Source organism: Musa acuminata, chromosome BXJ2-3 (assembly GCF_036884655.1).
Source record: "Musa acuminata AAA Group cultivar baxijiao chromosome BXJ2-3, Cavendish_Baxijiao_AAA, whole genome shotgun sequence".
NCBI classification, from domain to species: Eukaryota; Viridiplantae; Streptophyta; class Magnoliopsida; order Zingiberales; family Musaceae; genus Musa; species Musa acuminata.
The window spans coordinates 42,747,198-42,766,455 of NC_088340.1; the positions used below are offsets into that span (position 1 = coordinate 42,747,198).

Below are 19,258 nucleotides of genomic sequence, written 5' to 3' on the forward strand. Positions count from 1 at the left end.
GCGTTAACGCAGTTACCGAGTGATATTGACATAGATGTAGAGTGATGACATCTACGCCTTTCTCTTCCTTCTCTCCCTTTGTCTTATCTCTCATTGTCGCTCTCTTTCCTCATTCACAATCACTCGCAACCATCAAATGATATCATTGTCTGTTACCATCGAAAATGTAACAAAAATATTGAAACCATCTCTTTACCTATCATTTTTATGCTTCCATCGATAAATCCAACAACATTAAAACAAATGAAACCAAAGGTTTTACTTTTATAATTATAGATTTTTAAAAAAAATTACTACAAGGAGTAGTCTGTAATTAGCCACAACAGATTCATATAATTTATTTTTCAAGATTATAACTGCACAAACTTCAATCCATCTCTAGGAATTTAATTACAGATCATACAACCATACTAACAAAAAATAACACGATTAATTTGACTAAATTGCCAACCATAGCATTAAAAAAGCGAAGTTGCTGAAAGTTTGTAAACTGCAGACAAAAGAACAGACACGAGAGAACTCATGAAATGAAACGAGATTTACATAACCAGGAGCAGGGGCTAAAAGCTCCACAACTGTATCAATTGCTAGTTGATACAAGAGAATCGACAGCCTATTTTCTGGTTGAACAACAAACACATACAATTCCAGATTGTTTAGTTTTAAGCACAAATCATGACATTTAGACGTAAAGCAATCTGACATGGCACAAGAATGGCTAATATATAGTACCATACAAATCGTCACTCAAAGGATAGTTCCAATATGGTTAGTTTGAGAAAAACCCACATGAAAACTATATTGACTACATTACACGGATCGACTATAACATAAAAGTAAGAGCAATTGCGTCCTACTACTAGATAACTTGGTAGGATGTAAAATCGACATCTTCTCGGGTTACTTGATTTGTCTGCTGATCTTACAAGTTCTTCCTTTTCTTCAATGAATCTTCAATCAGTCCAGCACAAAAATAGGAAAGCCACAACTCACAGGCCCTTCTTGACTGGGGATGGCCAAGACAACCTCCTTTGACCAATATCATCTGTCGCCTCCATTGGATGGCCCTCTGCATTTTGTTGCCTCCAACCGTCAACCATCGAATCATCTGAGCTTGTCATGCCTTCTCTCCAATGGGGAGGCGTAACATACTTGGAATCCCCTCCTGAAGAGTCACTAGGTGTTGTTGGCAAGGAAGAGTTACTGACACGAAACTGTTGCAGGGTTGCAAATGAATCCCTCATAGCAGACATGGCTTCGAAGAACCGGGTGCATGATGCCAGGGCAGCAGGAATAGGACGCAACATTTCCTTCAGAAACAGTGACAAAATCTCAACCACCATAACAATGGGCCAAAAAAATGGTGCACAGATTTCACAAAGCAGAATGTGGTTAAAACAACATGGCACCCAGCATAAGTTAAAACCTAAGTGAATGATCAACCTAATGATCTAATTTAAATTTCACATAAGAGTCCTTGCATCACCCAGAACTTGATGAAATATAGAACTCTCTTTAAGATAATTTGGCCAAGATATGCATATCTAAATTTGTCCAAAACATCGAATGACATCAAGGTGGAACATCGATGCCACCCGGTCTAACGTGGCATTGTGCCTTTGCATTACTTTGCTGCCTAATTTTGCTCACACCACATGATAAGTTTTCATCCAAACAGGGCCCAAACCAATCAAAGCTGCCTGTTTCAACCAATTTAGATTGAAGCATAAGGTTTCAGTTGTCATTTCTCATGAGCTACATCTCTTGGCTTATTTAGATTGCTGGTCACTTCCATTGGTCCAAACAGACAAATTGATCTGACATAATTAGACATCAAGAGACTCCTTACAAGAAATTAAAATGAATAATTTAATTTAAGGACAGCCATATAAATTAGACCCAATCATGTATGCTGCAGACTTTATGGAAATGGCACGATTATAAATGTGTGAACAAGAATTAATTGATGCTGCAATACATCATTAAGTCAGTTAAGTAAGCCGATATTTAAGTGATATGAGAAACCTTTCCATATAATTGAAAGCAAGCAATTAGTGAATGCCAATCACTGAAGTGTACACAAAATGACACATTTAACATACCCCCCATACTGTAGGTGATTCTTTGAAATTCTGGCACCACTGGAAATCACCAACTGCTGCTGTCAGAGCTCCATAATCACTAGCAGCCTTCAGCAATAACTCTGAGAATTGTTTCTGGAAGATATGCAAGGATTAGGGACTTTTAATGATTTATAATGGCTACAAACTAATCTTTCCTGCAAAAGACAATGTTTCCCTACTTAGATTGTGGATTTTAGAACAATGATTCCATCAAAATAAATGGTCTTACTGTGGGATACAAAATGATGCATCGGTTATATTTGATCTCAGTAAAGTCGGATCTGTGATATCAGCTTGTTAATAAGAAAAAAGAGCTTATGGGTAGTAAGCACATGCCAACAGGTTAACCTGGTACATTCACATATAGCTTCCATGCTTTTCTGTATCATGCTGATCATGGGGAAGAAAAATTTTCATGCATGGGGCATTGCAGGCCTGGTAAATGGATGGGCATTAAGATATGCTTTTAAATTCATTTCATTATGAAGTATATATATAAAAAAAAATCAAAGTTTTTCTTAAAGTAGTACATATTATTACCAAATAAGCATGGAGAATACAAAATTGCACTACTTCGTAAATTTACTTTTTAGTTTGTGACGAATTTAAAGAGCTGGTATTACATATAAAGCATATTTTCAAATAGTAATAGTACCTTAGTTTTAAAATCCAGTTTATTAATCGATTCATAATAAATTATCATACGATAATAGACCTTAGTTTTAGATCATACAGCAAATGACATGATAAAGAGTCCAGACCCTATTTTTATATTTATTCAGTAAGAGATGACATAGCAAAAACAAATCTATCCATGAAAGAGAGTTCAAATTCCTTCATTTTTAGATATACAGCTAGTAAAATGCATCGAGCTTACATTAAGTCACTTACAAGACAATTAAGAGTACATTAGTAGACCTTAGTGAAGAAAGAAAAAGAAAATACATGTCAACAATAACCACAACAGGATACCTCACAGAAGTATTAGATGTCCCAAACCACTTGAGCTAACTAGTCGACTTAAGTGGTGCACACATATCTAATCATAATGTTCATATGTTTGTAGGTATTATTCATAATATTGTTTGTTAATGTCAAATTAAAACTAAGACTAATTGTTGAATCTCGGATTTTGATGATGAAGTCAATTGTCATTTGTTGTCTAATCTATGTGTTGAGATAAGTGTGCAGGATTAACTACGATGAAAGTAAGACACGCAGCAGGAGTTGCGCCGGAGTGATGACAATGATCACGTTGGGAGTTCGAGAGCTCGACGGAAGCTCGGACAGTCGTCGGAGGTTCTGCGGGAACAAATCTGAGAAGTCCAGAAGCTTGCCAAAGAAGCTCGTCGGAACTTGCCAAGTGGATCGTCGCAAGTCCAGGAGTTTGCCGGAAGTCCGCAGGAGGATCACCGGGGGTTCATCGGATGATCGACGGAAGTTCGCCGGAAACTCGTCGAAAGATGCGATTGACGCACCGGAGCAAGCTACAGAAATTGTCTTAGGATTTATCGTAGTTAGCACAATGATTAAGTTGGTAATGGGAGGTGATCCCATTGGCTTAATCTTGGGGCAATTGGGCCCCTGAAAGACCCAATTTGGGCCGAATGGATCTACCCATTCGGACCCTGATCACTGTAGGAGGTGCAACCGCCTGGGCTCAGTCTCCGAGCGAGACTGGACGGTGCAACCTCTCCTGACAAGAGGTGGCACCGCCTGAGCTCAAGTTTCGAGCTCTGCCAGGCGGTGCAACCGCCCCAGTCAGGAGGTGCAACCGCCTGAGCTCGGTCTTCGAGCTCTGGCAGAGAGGTGCAACCGCCCCTGACAGAGGTGGCACCGCCCAGAGGCTCAGTCTTCGAGCTCTGCCAGGCGGTGCAACCGCCCCAGTCAGGAGGTGCAACCGCCTGATCCCGGAATTCCAGGAATTGACAGTTTTGAGCTCCAAATTTGAATTGGGTTGGGGCCTATAAATACCCCACTCATTCAGCACTGAAAGGAAGAACTTACACTCGAAATCTTGACATCTTTCTGTGATTCTTAGAGCTCAAAACTGTTGTAAAGACCAAAAGTTCTCCTCCTTCTGTTCTTCAAAGTTTGAGTTGTAAAGAGAGGAGAGAAAACTTCTGTAAGGGTTGTCTCCTAAACCCGTCAAAAGGAGTGAATCTGTAAAAGGGTGGTTGGCCTTCGCCTATTGAAGGAAGGCCTCTAGTTGACGTCGGTGACCTCGTCGGTGGAGGAAGCCAAAAGTGGAGTAGGTCAAGATTGACCGAACCACTCTAAATCTGGTTTGCATTTCCTTTGAGCATTTTACCTTCACTGCAAACTTCTCAATAGCTTACTGCCTTCTACGATTTTACGAACGAGTTTCTAAGTTCAGAATTTTCCAAATCTGCGTTTAGACGTAAATCGGCTTTTCTCGTACGATCATCATATTTCAGTTTACGTTTACGTTTTGATTTCAATCATAACTGTTTACTGCCTTCTGTGATCTTATGAATAAGTTTCTAAGTTCAGAACTTTCTAAATCTGCGTTTAGACGTAAATCGGCGTTTATCGTATGAACGTCGTATTTTAGTTTGTGCTTGTATTCTGCTTTCCATCATAAACTGCAAACTGCCTTCGTAGATCTACTTTAACGTCATCTCGCTTAATCTTAAGTTAAAGTAATCTTAGAATCGGCTTTCACATCGAAATCGTTTTTATCGAACGAACGCAGCTTTCGTTTTAATCGCTGAAAATTTTCCGCTGCACTAATTCACCCCCCCCCTCTTAGTGCTCTTGATCCTAACACTAATTGCAACACTCCTCCAAAATTTAACCATGATACAGATATAGCAGACCTAGTTGGTTTCTCTATAATTGCTATATGCAGAATTTTTATTAGGCACAAGAGAATGAAATCACCATGACGTCAAAATGTTTATTGTCAGAAGCAAACATAATTAGTGCTTATGTGCATGTAAAACACTGTCCAAAATGACAACTTGATTATAAACATGCCTGTATACTAAGATTTTCACCTGATATTCAGCTTCCACAGGAATGCAGTCTAAAGAATATGGTTGCTGCAATCTTGCAATGATCCGATCCTGAGCAAATAAAAGTGCTATCATCAAATGAGGTACAGCGTGAAAACATATGTCAAACATATACTAAATACACACTCATCAGATGCTTAGAATAGACATGATAGGGTGGTGGCCGTCAGCTTAAGGCAAGACAAACCCTCAAAATTTCCAACCATGGTAATCTCTCAAGTGGTAAGAGCAATTGGGAAAATAGGGAGACAACAGGCTCCGCAAAATCTATCTTGTACTTATCCTTCTTTTTTAAAATAAAGACATAAAACAATGCAACCAAAGTGTACATAAAAAATGGGTGTACATCTTTCACTGGTGGCCATCAGCATAAGTCAAGACAAACCCTCAAATTTTCCAATCATGGTAATCTCTCAAGTGGTAAGAGCAAATGGACAAATAGGGAGACAACCGGCTCTGCAAAATCTATCTTGTACTTATCCTTCTTTTTAAAATAAAAACTGACATAAAACATTGCAACTGAACTGTACATAAAAAATGGGTGTACATCTTTCACTGAGACTGAGATTTTACAACACATCTACAGTCAAAGAACTCAAATGTCAGGAAAAGATGGTCACCTTCCACAAGTTTGCAGCTGGTTATAAAAGATTCCAACAATAAGCAGACAGAAACCAGAAACTGTAAGAAAAAACACAAACAAAGGCCTCACACAGAGGTGAAAATAAGAAAAATCAAGTGCAGAAAAGATATGCAGCTTTGTTTGGATATATTTGATAACCTAAAACATCTGCACATGTAATTCTATGTAGTAATTAGAATGAAGAAATATGCTTAAGTTTATAGTTTTTTTTCCCAATTCCATACCTTGTTCTGAATGACATCTTTCAAAATAGCAGTAATTCTGGCCAAAGACTCACATTTCTTTTCCATTTCACTAACATGGGTTAGATGAGCAACATTCTTATCATCCTGAAGAAATAAAAATATAAAAAAGAATAACTTGATGAATAATTGTGAATGGCCTCAAAATATAAGCAATAAACAAAGACAAATTAATTGTATCACATGTTTATAATCCAAAGGAAGAAAATATGTACTGATAATTTTCTTTGTTTCTGGTAAATATTTATTATAATGTTCACTCAAATATTAACTTCCAACAACAAGCATTCCAGGGATTTAAATGGGACCAGCAATTCTACAGGAGAGGTTAAAGTCAGTGACATGGCATGTGTAGGTAACACCATGGAAATGGCACATTATGGCTGAGTATACCTTATCATAGTGGACCCATGACAGCAATGGCCCAGATGTTCATGCCAATTCATGGAAATTTTAATGATTCCACATAGCAGACTGAAGACAACAGCATGTCGCATGAGAGTAATTTTATCACTCCATGTTTGACATAATTTATGATTGGCTGTCAACCTATTGGCAACCCTCTAATTGTGGTTCCTAATTCAAGTTGAGGAAAGTTTCAGCAAGAGAGGAAGCATAAAAGGTTTGTTAGCAATTTGGAACATTCTTATTTGGAGCAACTTCAACAAAATGTTAGACGAAAGAAGAGTAAAAAAATCAGTCTTATAATTTTATAAGAAGCAATGAACATCTCAATGGATGAATAAACTCATGCAATGTGCATCTCAATGGATGAATAAACTCGTGCAATGTGCATCTCAATATATGAATAAACTGATGAGTCTATAGATCATTGTTACCTCAGTCAATGCTGCCACAAAAGGATCTGTTAGTAAGTCCACAAAACAAGATGAAATAAATCGGAGGTGCCAGGAGAGGTATATGAAGAACTTGTGAAGATTTTGGTAGAAACTATAGAAAAGAAATTGGTGCCCCTTGAATTTGCCAACAAAACTGCCCGTAACAGAACTCAATAACATGAACAGATCCATGAACCTGAACCAGTGTAGCAAATTACAGGCATTCTTATAGAATGCTAGAGTTCCTACTTTATATCTATTCTAAAATCTAAATATCCAATATTTCATACATTCTATTTTGTTCCAGTTTACATCTAAAAGAGCTTTATAATGCAAATCAGTAGCTAAAAACTTGAAGTATCTTAAAGGTATTTTAAGATGCCTCTCATACATGTCTAGCAGAACACACTCAAGTGTCATAGGCATTCACATTCTCTTGATGTCATGAAGTGAATCTACTTCTGATTATACAACTGACCATTTCAAAAAGAATTTAATAAAAATGACTATTTGAAAATTTAGTGCTACATAATGGCATGCAGTTAGTTATGAAAGTATGTGTGAATATATATTTTTTCTGCTATTAAATTTAAGTATGTTGCAGCAAAATCACACAACAAAGACTCTTGTGTGGATCTTTATTTCTGAAAGCACTAGATGACTAGTGGCCACTGTATGTTCACTAGGATGTACAGAATCTTCAAATTTTTAAACACTGAAACATTGAGTAACCCACCTCGCTTAAAACAAAAGATTATAAGACCAACATATGTGCATGAAGAGATCTCGCTAAATAATATCAAAAAATTTAAGTAAATTATTATAATTGTTTAAACATCCTTATATATTTGTGCTACATGTTATGATTTGTGATAATATTTATCGTCATTTTAGCAGTTGAAGTATGAAAGAAGAATAACAATAACAAAACGACTTGGAAATACATGATGGTAGTTAAAAAGATGAATCGCACTCAAGAGTTCAAAGAAAATGTATATGGAAGCATCTGCTTTTTCACCTTTCGTCCTTGAAGTTCCACTTGCAAATTGGCTATATTTCTCTGTACAGTAGTAAGCTCTCTCAAAACCCTTATCAAGTCATCTCCTTTATCCGCAGCAATGGAATTTGACAAGCCCTGTTGATCATCCTGCAAGTGTTCACAGGATTTGCGTGATGAATTGACCATATAAGTGGCTAAACCATTCAGCAAAACAAATACATCCTAAAAAATTGTATACCCTTTGAAAGAAACCCAATTCTTGAGGATCGAAGTACTTCGATCATGAGGAAACTGGACGAATTGAATATGAAGTCGAAAACAGAAGATTTAATGGATTCAAGAAAAATTAAGGGCAAAGCGAAGATTTATGACCTGGACAGGAGGGATGGGGAAGCCGAGATCGGAAGCGATGGCGAGGGCTTCGGCCATGCCGCCAAGCCGCCTGGGGGCCTTCTTCCCCGCGCCTCCCGTGTCGCTCGACACCGACATTTCGGCGATCCGATCCCGATCTCCTGAGGAGGGGGAGGAAGAGGAGGGTGGAGAGGGAGTTGTTGGGGTATGGGGAGGGGGGTTGCTGTAAATTGGGAGGGGAGAAAGGAGCTATCCGAGGAGAAGGAGGAGGAGGAGACGGGGTAGTCGGGGTATCGGAGGTGGGTTGCTGTAGATGGGGTGGTTGTCGGTCGGGAAGGGAAGACGGAGGAGGGAGGAGGAAGGAGAGGGCGCTGTCAGGGTTCGGGAGCAGGGAAGGGAGCTATCAGGAATGAGGAGGAGGCTGTCGGGGAAGCTCGGGAGGATCCCAGTAATATAAATGATGGTAAATCAAATGAAGCAGACCTTAATGATCGGAAGAGATGGGGAAGTGGGATGGAGAGGTGGTGGTGAAGGTGGCACGCGGGGGAGCCGGTGAAGGGAGAGGAGGCAGTGAGTGACTTAGGGTTTCTTTTCACCGCCGTCGAACGGCGACGAGTCGGGCTTCACCACCTATTAACGGGTCGGATGGATCGCCCTCGAGAATTAAACACACCGAAGCCTGACCCGAATCCGACCCATTAGCGGGTTAGGCGTTAGAAATCGACCCGTGAGCTTGTCGGGTCGAATCTTTTATTCCGATTCCACGCTCTTACACAAATATCAAATAATTATTAGTAATTTTGAAAGAAAACCTCTAATCCCTTTATTATACTCTATTGCTGATAAAAGTTTTTAGGTTTCAGTTATATATATATATATATATATATATATATATATATATATATATATATATATATATATATATATATATATATATATATATATATATATATATGAGAAATTTAAAATAGATAAATTTCTTGAAAAAAATCTAGTAAGTTTCAAAATTTTCAGTTGAGTGCCCAAACTTAAAAAATTAGCGCTTGATCAAATAAAATATCATTTTACTCATTCCTCCATCGAACCCACTCATTGTCATCCACCTGCATTATCTCTTGAAAAAAATCTCATAAGTTTCAAAATTTCCCGTTGAGTGCCTCAACTTGAAAAATTAACCCATGGCCACATAAAAATATCATTTTACTCATTCCTCCATCGAACCCTCTCGTTGCCTCCCACCTGCATTACCTCTTGAAAAAAATCTCATAAGTTCCAAAATTTCCCGTTGAGTGCCTCAACTTAAAAATTTAGCCCTTGGCCACATAAAAATATCATTTTACTCATTCCTCCATCGAACCCTCTCGTTGCCTCCCATCTGCATTACCTCTTGAAAAAAATCTAGTAAGTTCTAAAATTTCCTGTTGAGTGCCCCAACTTGAAAAATTAGCCCTTGGCCACATAAAAATATCATTTTACTCATTCCTCCATCATACCCACTCGTTACCTCCCATTTGCATTGCCTCCTCATCCTCTTTGTGTTGCCTTCACCATCGCTCCTATATCTTCATTAGACGCACGAGCGTTGTGGGCATGGGCATCAATGCCAATCCTTGTTACCCTCGTTAGACCCTAAGGGCATTATGCTCTCGAAGTAAGTAGTCGATGGGACTAGCCTTCTTGTGAAGACATAGACAGTAAGGAAAGAGAGGGGAGTAGTCAGCGAGGCCAACTCGCTCACGAATGTGTAAACAACCAGAGAAGGGGATGGAGCTGTCAATAGAGCTAACTCGTGCATGGTGGCGTAGAGGTGACCAACGAGGCCAATCTACAGGAGAGAGGCGATCGACACGATCGACGGTGATGGTTGATACAAGTAGGATGGTAATTTAAAAATATATATATACTTGATAAAAATTTCTTAAAATTGGGACACTGTATGAAAAAAAGAATTTCCTATATAACACTCTTAACTTTGAGAAATTTTCATTGAGTATTTTTTTTGAAGTCAACGACTAACGCACTATACTGATCATCGCCCTTTGCTTTGTCAATCTTCCCTCTCTAGTGCCTGAGAAGAGTGAATTTGAAGTCATATATAAACTGTGAAGAGTGAAAGGTCAGAAGCCAAGTGCTTGCTTTAACTTGAATTGCTTAAACATCAAGATTTAGTATCCAAGCCAATGCTCAATGATGGACTTTGATACTCCTTCGCATCGTCATGATTTAGCAAGCATCATTAATTTTACTGTACCCACTAAATGCAGTTGCCCTATCGTATGATCACTACATTAGATTCTCATTAAACAATTTTCTGCTTTTTTGCAGAGAGCCACTTGGATTTGGGCTTGTCCAATTTGTTGATCCTGCTGATGCAGCTGAAGCTAAGTATCATATGGATGGGCAGATCCTTCTTGGCAGGGAACTGACTGTTTTTGTTTGCAGAGAAGAACAGAAAAAAACCATTCAAGATAATTTTTGTGTTTTGTTGGTAAAATTCTTCAGATTTGTTGATCTTGAAAGTTGTAATTTGCTTTCTCCTTGACAGGTCGGCTACGCCCCGAGAGAGAAGGGAGCACAGAGAGAGGTCATATTCCCAGTTTTCTGCAGGCAGCAGGTCGAGGACTCCGGAGGATCATCACCCACGAAGAGAGAGGCTTGGTAGTCATTCCCTTCATGTTTTCTCAAGCTTCCAACCCTTGACTTGATCTGCACCACCACTGCAAAGCGTCAGACTTAAGGTCCTATTTCGTATTACATGATGTATGTCTGTGGCGTCACTGAGAGAATGGGATAGGTGTTTCCTTTCATTTAAATGCATGGAGTTGTAGTTGGATCCATCTTTAATGGCCACCCATCATTTATTTAGGAGGAGTTATGCGGCACAGTCAGTCCGTCAAAAGATTGCAGTCGTTTGCTGTTGTGTTCTCTTCTTCTGCATCAAACAACCGACGCTTCTCCAGCTGTGGGACGCTTCTCTCTGGGGATCTCCGCTGTCTTCTTCTTCTTCTTCCTCTTAAAGGCTGCAGGAACGACGATGACAAACGAACGAACATGAAAACGATTGGCTGCATGAAAAAGCTGATCCTTATCTTTCACCGTCGGTTGCCTTCGGTTTCCAGTTGACCCAGATGCCTCGTCGCTGCTCTCGACGTGCGGTGCAAACGGTTCTCATGCTTTGACTTTTCCTTGGTCAACCAGTTCAGCATTGACTTCAACAATGTCAACGCCACGTAACCATTGACTTCATGCATCCTTCGTCCAAGGCACCTGAGAAAACAAAGATAAAAGTCGAAGCAATATTAGTAATTCTATTATCGTAAATAAAAAAATATTTTTATCGATTAAGCATTATTCATCAAGATGTTAAAGAAGTAAACTTATCAAAATTTACTCCCTCCATGAAACGAAAATAAAAGAGTGGATCAGATTCTCACTAATATGAGATCTATAGAGGATCGAAGATTATAATATCTAACACATGACACATTTGTAAGGAATTCTTCGAGATTGTAACTTTTATTCTGAGGATCTCAATCCAAAAAAAAAAGGAATCTTCTGGTAATTAGAATTAAGCAAGTTGATGATGATGATGATATAGATGATGCCATAATCCAACAGTAAATTGGATTACCAACTCATTTATTTAGTTTTCTGTTGTAGATGTTCTACCCACTATGAATAAATGCTGGGTTGGAGTTCATTATTGTCATGTAAAATTTTATAAGAATTTGCAAAGATAAAAAAAAAGGTAAACCATCAAATCAAATTGGATAGTATAATTTACATTAGTATTTGTAATATTTTGATTTCTTAATTACAGCCACATCGAATTTGGATAAAAAAGCTCATGAAAATTTTTAACAGGTCTAGTGATAATAATTAAAAAAAAAAATTATATGAGAAGCTTTACAAATGGCTTTAAGCCCAAGTTTGAATTTAAGTTGAACTCAAGAAAATATTTTTTATTCACTACTTTGAATTTATGTTTTATATTTTTCTGTATCGGGGTATTTTTTCTAATAATTCATAAATATGTGTTATTATTTTACGGTCATATATATATATATATATATATATATATATATATATATATATATATATATATATATATATATATATATATATATATATATATATATATATATATATATATATACCTAGTGATTTCTCTAGGTATATATATATATTGTGATTTCTGTATCGAGGTATTTTTTTTCTATATTGATGTATTTTTTCTAATAATTCATAAATATGTGTTATTATTTTACGGTCATATATATATATATATATATATATATATATATATATATATATATATATCTAGTGATTTATCTAGAAAAAGCTCTCAGGGTTTTATAGTTTAAATTTTTTTTATTTAGTGCTCCTATTTTTTATAATACCCATAATACCTTTTATCGTCTTGCTCTCATCATCACGTGAGTTGTTATATATATCTATGTGTGAATATGTGCTTACTCTTCTCTATTTTTTTTTTTTCTTTGTCATCTCCCATCATTCACAAAATGATTATATGTAGTCTCATCATCCATGACCTTTTTTTTTCATTCCAATAAAGTCATTTCCCATCATTCTCTAGTGTCGTGGATATCGATAATTTTTCTTCATATTTTATTTCAAAATCCATATGATCTTGTCGATAAAAACTAAGGACAATTATGAGATAAGAGTGCTTAGGATATAGGTGGTAGAAATGATGAGCAATGGAGGCAGTAGGTGATGAGCGACACTTATAGGAGTAGTTGGCATTAGAAGGCTTAATGGGGGTGGAGATACAGTCCTATGCGGAAGGGTCTCGTGGTGTGACATAGGCGATCATACATATATAATGTAATGAAGCCTCATGACAAGATAAGACGCGAGACATTACAAATATTATACTAAATAAAAGGTATTAAATAAATAAAAAATAAAACTGTTTCAAAGAAAAGTCTAATAAGAGGGATTTTTCAGACAAATCGTCCTGTTTTTATAAGCTCTGCACATGAAAATAAAATAAAATGAAACAAACCGAAGAAGGTTATATTTTGGTCTTCTTCAAATTGACTATACTCTCTCCACGTGTAGAACACGTGGCTTGTTAATTTGGAGGCCCCCACCTTCTCTCTTCACCTTCTTTGGGCGCGCCGTCTCGGATTAGAAGACTAATGGCGAAAACAACTCCCCTTAGCACCTCACATTGGTAGCAACCCAAACAATCCCTCTTCTTTCTCCCTACCACTCCTCCCCTGTCATCACCTCCCCCTTCACCTCTTTTTCCTCCTCCTCCTCCTCCTCCTCCTCTCTCCCTCACTTCATCCCTCCACCACCTCTCTCTCTCTCTTGTCCCCACAACCTGTTGTGTGATACCGAAGGCAGAGGAGGCCAACGTGAGGCTTATCTTCCCAACGTGAGGCTTATCTTCTCACCTTGTTGTAATCCTTGTATGTTTGCTTGTCTTCTCTCTGCAACTTCATTGAGTTTGAGTTGGACGCAATGTGGATCTTATAATGTTGCTATCACCGTGTCCGTTCTCTCTGCAACTTTCTTACTAATATGTGCTTCTTCTGATGAATAGAAAGAACATATGGATGGGTTTGTGATATTTGTTTGATACAATTTGCTGTTCTTTTCAATCTAAGTACTTTTGGGACTCTGATTTTGTTTGTTCCTTGTGATGGATGCCAAACCAAAATGATCGCTCTCATGTGGTTTGAAGTTGAGGAATCAAATGGTTATGGCAGCAAAAACTGCTTTTTGATTGTGTTTTTGTTCTTCTTTGCAGGCTGAGATCTAAATCTCGTTACTGTCATCAAAAGCTTTGTCCATTCACAAGAAACATGAGATATCTGAAGTCAAGAGCTCTTCCATCTCACGTTCACATTCATAGCTATGATTCTATTAATGATACCTTGGAAGTGCTCATCAAGAAATCCATCAGTTTCCGTGACGTTGTGAAGTCGAAACAGAGATCCATCAGCTTCGATGGCAGAGACCCCGAGGCTGCCATCCTCCAGGCTTTTGGCCCCGGAAACCTGCTGATCAAAGGATCTGTGAGCTTTAATGGCAGATTTTTGGAGACAAAAGCCTCGGTAAAGAGTCCTAAACCTACCAATTCTGCTAATCCCAGAAGTTTCAGGTGTAGTCCTTTGAAGAAGAGATCTCTGGAGTCAACATTGGTTGGACCTGACAGCCCGAAGCATGACGCAGCCTTGAAGCTACAGAAGGTCTACAGAAGCTTTCGGACAAGAAGACAGCTTGCGGACTGCGCCGTCCTTGTAGAGCAGCGTTGGTATGAACTATTACCATTCATCAACTTAGATTTGGGAATCTAAATCTAAGTTCTGTGTGTTTAGGTGGAAGTTGCTGGATTTTGCGTTGCTCAGGCGAAGTTCTGTCTCCTTCTTCGAAATCGAGAAGCCCGAATCAGCAGTCTCTCGATGGTCCAGAGCGAGAACCCGAGCTGCTAAGGTCTATTCTACTGTTCACTACAAACACATTCCAAGTGTTCGACGTTATGCTTGGCATTGGTTGCGTTGCAGGTTGGGAAAGGCTTGTCCAAGGACGAGAAAGCTCAGAAACTTGCTTTGCAGCATTGGCTTGAGGCGGTGCGTTCTCGCAGATCGAGTAACATTGTTCTGAATCCTTTTGCTCGTATGTGTATGACTTTGATCCAAATATACAGATTGACCCTCGCCATCGATATGGTCACAATCTCCAATTCTACTACAACTGTTGGCTTCAATGCAAGAGCTTGCAGCCCTTCTTCTACTGGTTAGTAGTCGTCCGAGTCCCATATCTCAAGTTCATCGATCAGAATACATGGGCTTAAACCATTGCTTTGGATTGTTAGGCTCGACGTCGGAGAAGGCAAGGAGGTGAATCTCGAAGAGCAGTGCACTCGATCGAAGCTTCAACAGCAGTGCATCAAGTATCTTGGCCCTGTAAGCTCTGTGTTCGACATCCCCCTGGGACATGAAATGGTTGCGGAGACTCATTTGAACGAACTCTCTTGACTTGCAGACAGAACGGGAGGCATTTGAAGTCGTAATTGAGGATGGAAAGTTGATGTACAGGCAGAGCAGGCAACCCCTGCACACATCCGACGATGGTTCGAAGGATGTCAAGTGGATCTTTGTGTTGAGCACATCAAAGAATTTGTATGTTGCTCAGGTGAAATCGCTTGTCACGTTGTTTGATGTTGTCTCTCTAGTGCTTGATGTTGATTGCCTGATGCCATGAACTGTGTGCTGCAGAAGAGGAAAGGCACATTTCAGCACTCCAGTTTTCTTGCTGGAGGAGCTACTTCTGCTGCTGGCCAATTAGTAGTGGTAAATGGAGATCTAAAGGTAAAAGATCACTTAGAACAGTGCATGTTTCTCTTAAAACTGTGTATAATTATGCAGTTTAATTGAACTTTCAGGCTGTGTGGCCTCATAGCGGTCACTACCGCCCGACGGAAGAAAACTTCCAGGAATTCATGAGCTATCTTGAGGAAAACAATGTCGATCTTACTTATGTTAAGGTGAGCCACTTCGGACTCCACATCAACAGTTCATGAATGAGTAATCTTGATCTTATCTTTGTGTTCTTTCAAGCAGAAAAGTCCAACAGGAGAGGAGGAAGACGAAGTCTATGGGCCCGAAACCATTAGTTTCATTGGAACGGACATCTCTTCAGCCGAGGAAGTGAACAGTAGCAGTTATCTTTCTGATCTAAAACTCGGAGGAGGAGGAGAAGAGGCAAAAGGATCCGTTGACATGCAGCAAAGCTGCAAGCTTCACAAGCAGATGAGTGTCAACGATCACGAAGAGAACGAAGAAGAGTCATCGAACTCCAATGAGCAATACATCTTCCGGAAGAAGAATCTGTTTGCGGAGGAGGAAGGAGAGGACGTACAAGTTTTTGTGCCATCGGAGCTGATACTTCGAAGGATCAACTCGAAGAAGGGAATCGAGTCGTATCAGCTGGGGAAGCAGCTTTCGTGCAGGTGGACGACTGGCGCAGGGCCTCGAATTGGGTGCGTGCGAGACTACCCATGGGAGCTTCAGTTCCGTGCTTTGAAGCAGGTGAACTTGTCAACGACAAGGTTCGGGACTGTCAAGTGCTTCACTCCTACTACCAAGGACACGACTTTGACGAAGAAACTGCAGCACCAACCACGAAGACCTGCCAACGTTCGGAGAAGAAACCAATCTCTTTAAATAAATAAATATATATATATATATATATATATATATATATATATATATATGTATATGTATGTATGTATGTATGTATGTATGAGTGTTTAATTTATTTGTTTTGTAGATCTTGTAGAGGGAAAAAAAAAAAATCAAATCTGGACTCCGAAGTTTTAATGGAGGAAAAAAAACTTCGAAGGGAGAATACATGTTATCTCCGATATTATTATAGTCGTAGAGAATGTAATCAAGCAAGAAACTAAGTTTAAATGATGAATTTTTTTTTTTTATGAGGGATTTTTTTTCTCGAGTTTTTTTTTATTTTTATATAATAATTTTCACTTGTTTTTAGAATTTTAAAGTCGGTAATATATTTTTCTTTGCAAAAAAAAAAATCAATTTTTTTGGATGGACTTACAAAAATCATTATAAGAATAAAATGATTCTAAAATCATAATCGATTTTTTTAAAAGAAATGTATCTATTTTTTTATGGATATACAAAAATTGTTTGATAACAATAATAAAGTAGTAAAAATCTTATTATTTGTAATCAACAGCTTTAGTAACTTAATCAGTTTCTATTTGCCATCTCGCGGAATCATTCTCCGCCACGAGAACACGAGGGCGAAGGGGCGGCTCTCCGTCATCCCCGCTCCAATGGCGGCCGTGATCGCCTCAGCGCCGCCGCAGCCACTCCCCAAGAACCCCCACCCTGCCCCTGTTCTCGGCCGCCTCCCTGCTCGCATCCGCCGGTCTCAAGACCGCCCCCACAACCGCCGCCGCACCCTCCACTCCGCCCCTGCCGAGTGGCCGCTCGATCAGCGGATCCGGGAGTCGCTGGCCATCCTCGACCTCATGGAAGCCCAGTCCATCTCCCCCGATCCGGAACTCCTCGCCGCCCTTCTCAAGAGCTGCGCCGATGCCGGCACGCTCCGCCTCGGCCGCGTCGTCCACGACAAGGCTACCCAGGCCGGCCTCCAGTCCCACCCCCTGGTCGCCAACACCTTGGTTCTCCTCTACGGCAGGTGCGGCCAACTCGGTCTCGCTCGTCGCCTGTTCGACGAAATGACCGCTCGGAATGTCGTCTCTTGGACCACCATCATTTCCGTGTACCACCACGCCGGCTCCCCTCACGACGCGCTCGACTTGTATCGCTCTATGCTTATGGATGGAGGAGTACGGCCGAACGTCTTTACTTTCACGATCGCTCTGAATTGCTGCGCCAGCGTGGAAGACTTGGACTTGGGTGTTAGAATCCATGAAGACATTGTGAAGGATGGATGTGATGGTGATGAGTTCATCATCGTCGCACTGATTGACATGTATGCCAAGTGCGGACGCGTGAGTCATGCTCGCGAGGTGTTCGACCGTGTGACCAACCCATCGGTCGAGGCTTGCACAGCTATGATTGAAGGGTACAATGGCAACGGCGAGGCAAAGAAGGCAATGGATGTCATGAGGAGGATGTTCCGAACTGGGCTGAGCAGTGAGGCCGCTAATAAATTGGGGTTTGCATCGATGATCAGGTCATGCGCCATGGAGTTGGCTCTGAGACAGGGGCAGGAGATCCACGCACGCATCATCAAGTTTGGGCATCAACCGGGTTCAAAAGCTCTAAGCACATTGGCTGATTTGTATGAAAGTAGTGATAGAATGATTGCGGCCAAGCATGTTTTCGACTGTTTGGTAGTGAAAGATCTCGATTTGTGGGCGAGAATGATTTCTGGATTTGCGAGGAATGAACAATACGTCGATGCTTTGAAGCTTTACGTCGAAATGGTAGCTCAGGATGCCAGATTGAATCCTCAAATCATGTCTTTGGCCATCAAGGCATGCATAGGGATGTCAGGCCTCGAGGAAGGGAAACAAATGCATGGTATACTGGTCAAAGTGAGTCACTTGTTGGATGAGTCCGTTATGAAACAGCTCAGAAGCTACTGAAGAATAATTGAATTTGTTTCTACATTTAGGTTTTGTTGAAGGGAAAGCTGAATGTTTTTGGTTGTATTGGATCTAACAACTCTATCTTTGACAAGTATACACAAGTGTTCCCCTTCTTGGCTCTGAATGTTCTATGATTAGATGTTTCTTATGTACATGTGAACTTCTTAAACATTTGTTTGTAAATTTAGGTTTTGTTGAAGGGAAAACTGAATGTTTTTGGCTGTATTGGATCTAACAACTCTATCTTTGACAAGTAGACACAAGTGTTCCTTTTCTTGGCTCTGAATGATCTATGATTAGATGTTTCTTATGAACATGTGAACTTCTTGAACATTTGTTTGTACATTTAGGTTTTGTTGAAGGGAAAGCTGAATGTGTTTGGTTGTCTTGGATCTAACAACTCTATCTTTGACAAGTATATACATGTGTTCCTCTTCTTGTCTCTGAATGATTTATGATTAGATGTTTCTTAGGTACACGTGAACTTCTTCAACAATTGTGACTTCACAATGTTCAGCAATACCTTACAATGTACATTGTGACTTTTTCAATGAATGATCTGTGATTAGATGCTTCTTATGTACATATGAACTTCTTGAACAATTGTGACTAATGCGTTTGTATCATAAATCTTTGTGGTGACATAATTAAGGTCATTGTCCAAAATACAGATCGTCTTGAGGGAAAGGTTTCTCGAGTTGTAGCCCAAAGAACTACTTAATTACATTGTTTTCGTCCAAAAAGGCGAACAAAAGAATGCAGATCATTTTCTGAATTTTTCATGGATGAGTTTTTCCATCGACTAACACCTCTTTAATCAACATTTTTACGAAGGATTTGGAATAAACTGAACTTGCTCAATAAGATAAATAATTGAGGAATTTATGATATTCATT

General features: G+C 39.5%; 3 protein-coding genes across 4 annotated transcripts; 2 read left to right on the forward strand and 1 right to left on the reverse strand.

The window, feature by feature from the left end:
- Window positions 1–689: 689 nt before the first annotated feature.
- Window positions 690–8,865, reverse strand: LOC135581220 (AUGMIN subunit 2-like). Of its 2 annotated transcripts, XM_065101309.1 has the most exons (7): window positions 8,258–8,865; window positions 8,124–8,159; window positions 7,904–8,032; window positions 6,029–6,133; window positions 5,144–5,212; window positions 2,103–2,216; window positions 690–1,310 (listed from the first exon to the last, which is right to left on the reverse strand). In XM_065101309.1, the coding sequence occupies exons 1-7, from the start codon at window positions 8,372–8,374 to the stop codon at window positions 990–992; spliced, it is 891 nt and encodes a 296-aa protein (XP_064957381.1). In that variant the 5' UTR covers window positions 8,375–8,865; the 3' UTR covers window positions 690–989. The 2 variants fall into 2 exon arrangements, with proteins under 2 accessions (XP_064957381.1, XP_064957382.1); XM_065101310.1 differs by lacking the exon at window positions 8,124–8,159.
- A 4,838-nt stretch (window positions 8,866–13,703) lies between these two features.
- On the forward strand, window positions 13,704–16,677 carry LOC135608432 (IQ domain-containing protein IQM2-like). Its single transcript, XM_065101311.1, has 10 exons — window positions 13,704–13,828; window positions 14,019–14,525; window positions 14,590–14,704; window positions 14,776–14,841; window positions 14,919–15,007; window positions 15,087–15,177; window positions 15,257–15,406; window positions 15,490–15,582; window positions 15,657–15,758; window positions 15,835–16,677. The coding sequence occupies exons 1-10, from the start codon at window positions 13,821–13,823 to the stop codon at window positions 16,435–16,437; spliced, it is 1,824 nt and encodes a 607-aa protein (XP_064957383.1). The 5' UTR covers window positions 13,704–13,820; the 3' UTR covers window positions 16,438–16,677.
- A 398-nt stretch (window positions 16,678–17,075) lies between these two features.
- Window positions 17,076–18,359, forward strand: LOC135607639 (pentatricopeptide repeat-containing protein At3g12770-like). The gene has a single exon (XM_065099594.1). The coding sequence runs from the start codon at window positions 17,076–17,078 to the stop codon at window positions 18,357–18,359; it is 1,284 nt and encodes a 427-aa protein (XP_064955666.1).
- The last annotated feature ends 899 nt before the right edge of the window (window positions 18,360–19,258 follow it).

Coding starts and splice junctions, on each gene's coding strand:
- LOC135581220 (XM_065101309.1), bottom strand. CDS start 8,374: ATGTCGGTGTCGAGCGACACGGGAGGCGCGGGGAAGAAGGCCCCCAGG. Junction 6,134..7,903: donor TGGAACTTCAAGGACGAAAG/GTGAAAAAGCAG, acceptor TTATTTCTTCAG/GATGATAAGAATGTTGCTCA. Junction 2,217..5,143: donor CTGTGGAAGCTGAATATCAG/GTGAAAATCTTA, acceptor CATATCTTCCAG/AAACAATTCTCAGAGTTATT.
- LOC135607639 (XM_065099594.1), top strand. CDS start 17,076: ATGGCGGCCGTGATCGCCTCAGCGCCGCCGCAGCCACTCCCCAAGAAC.
- LOC135608432 (XM_065101311.1), top strand. Junction 14,842..14,918: donor TGCAGCATTGGCTTGAGGCG/GTGCGTTCTCGC, acceptor CCAAATATACAG/ATTGACCCTCGCCATCGATA. Junction 15,759..15,834: donor TCGATCTTACTTATGTTAAG/GTGAGCCACTTC, acceptor TCTTTCAAGCAG/AAAAGTCCAACAGGAGAGGA.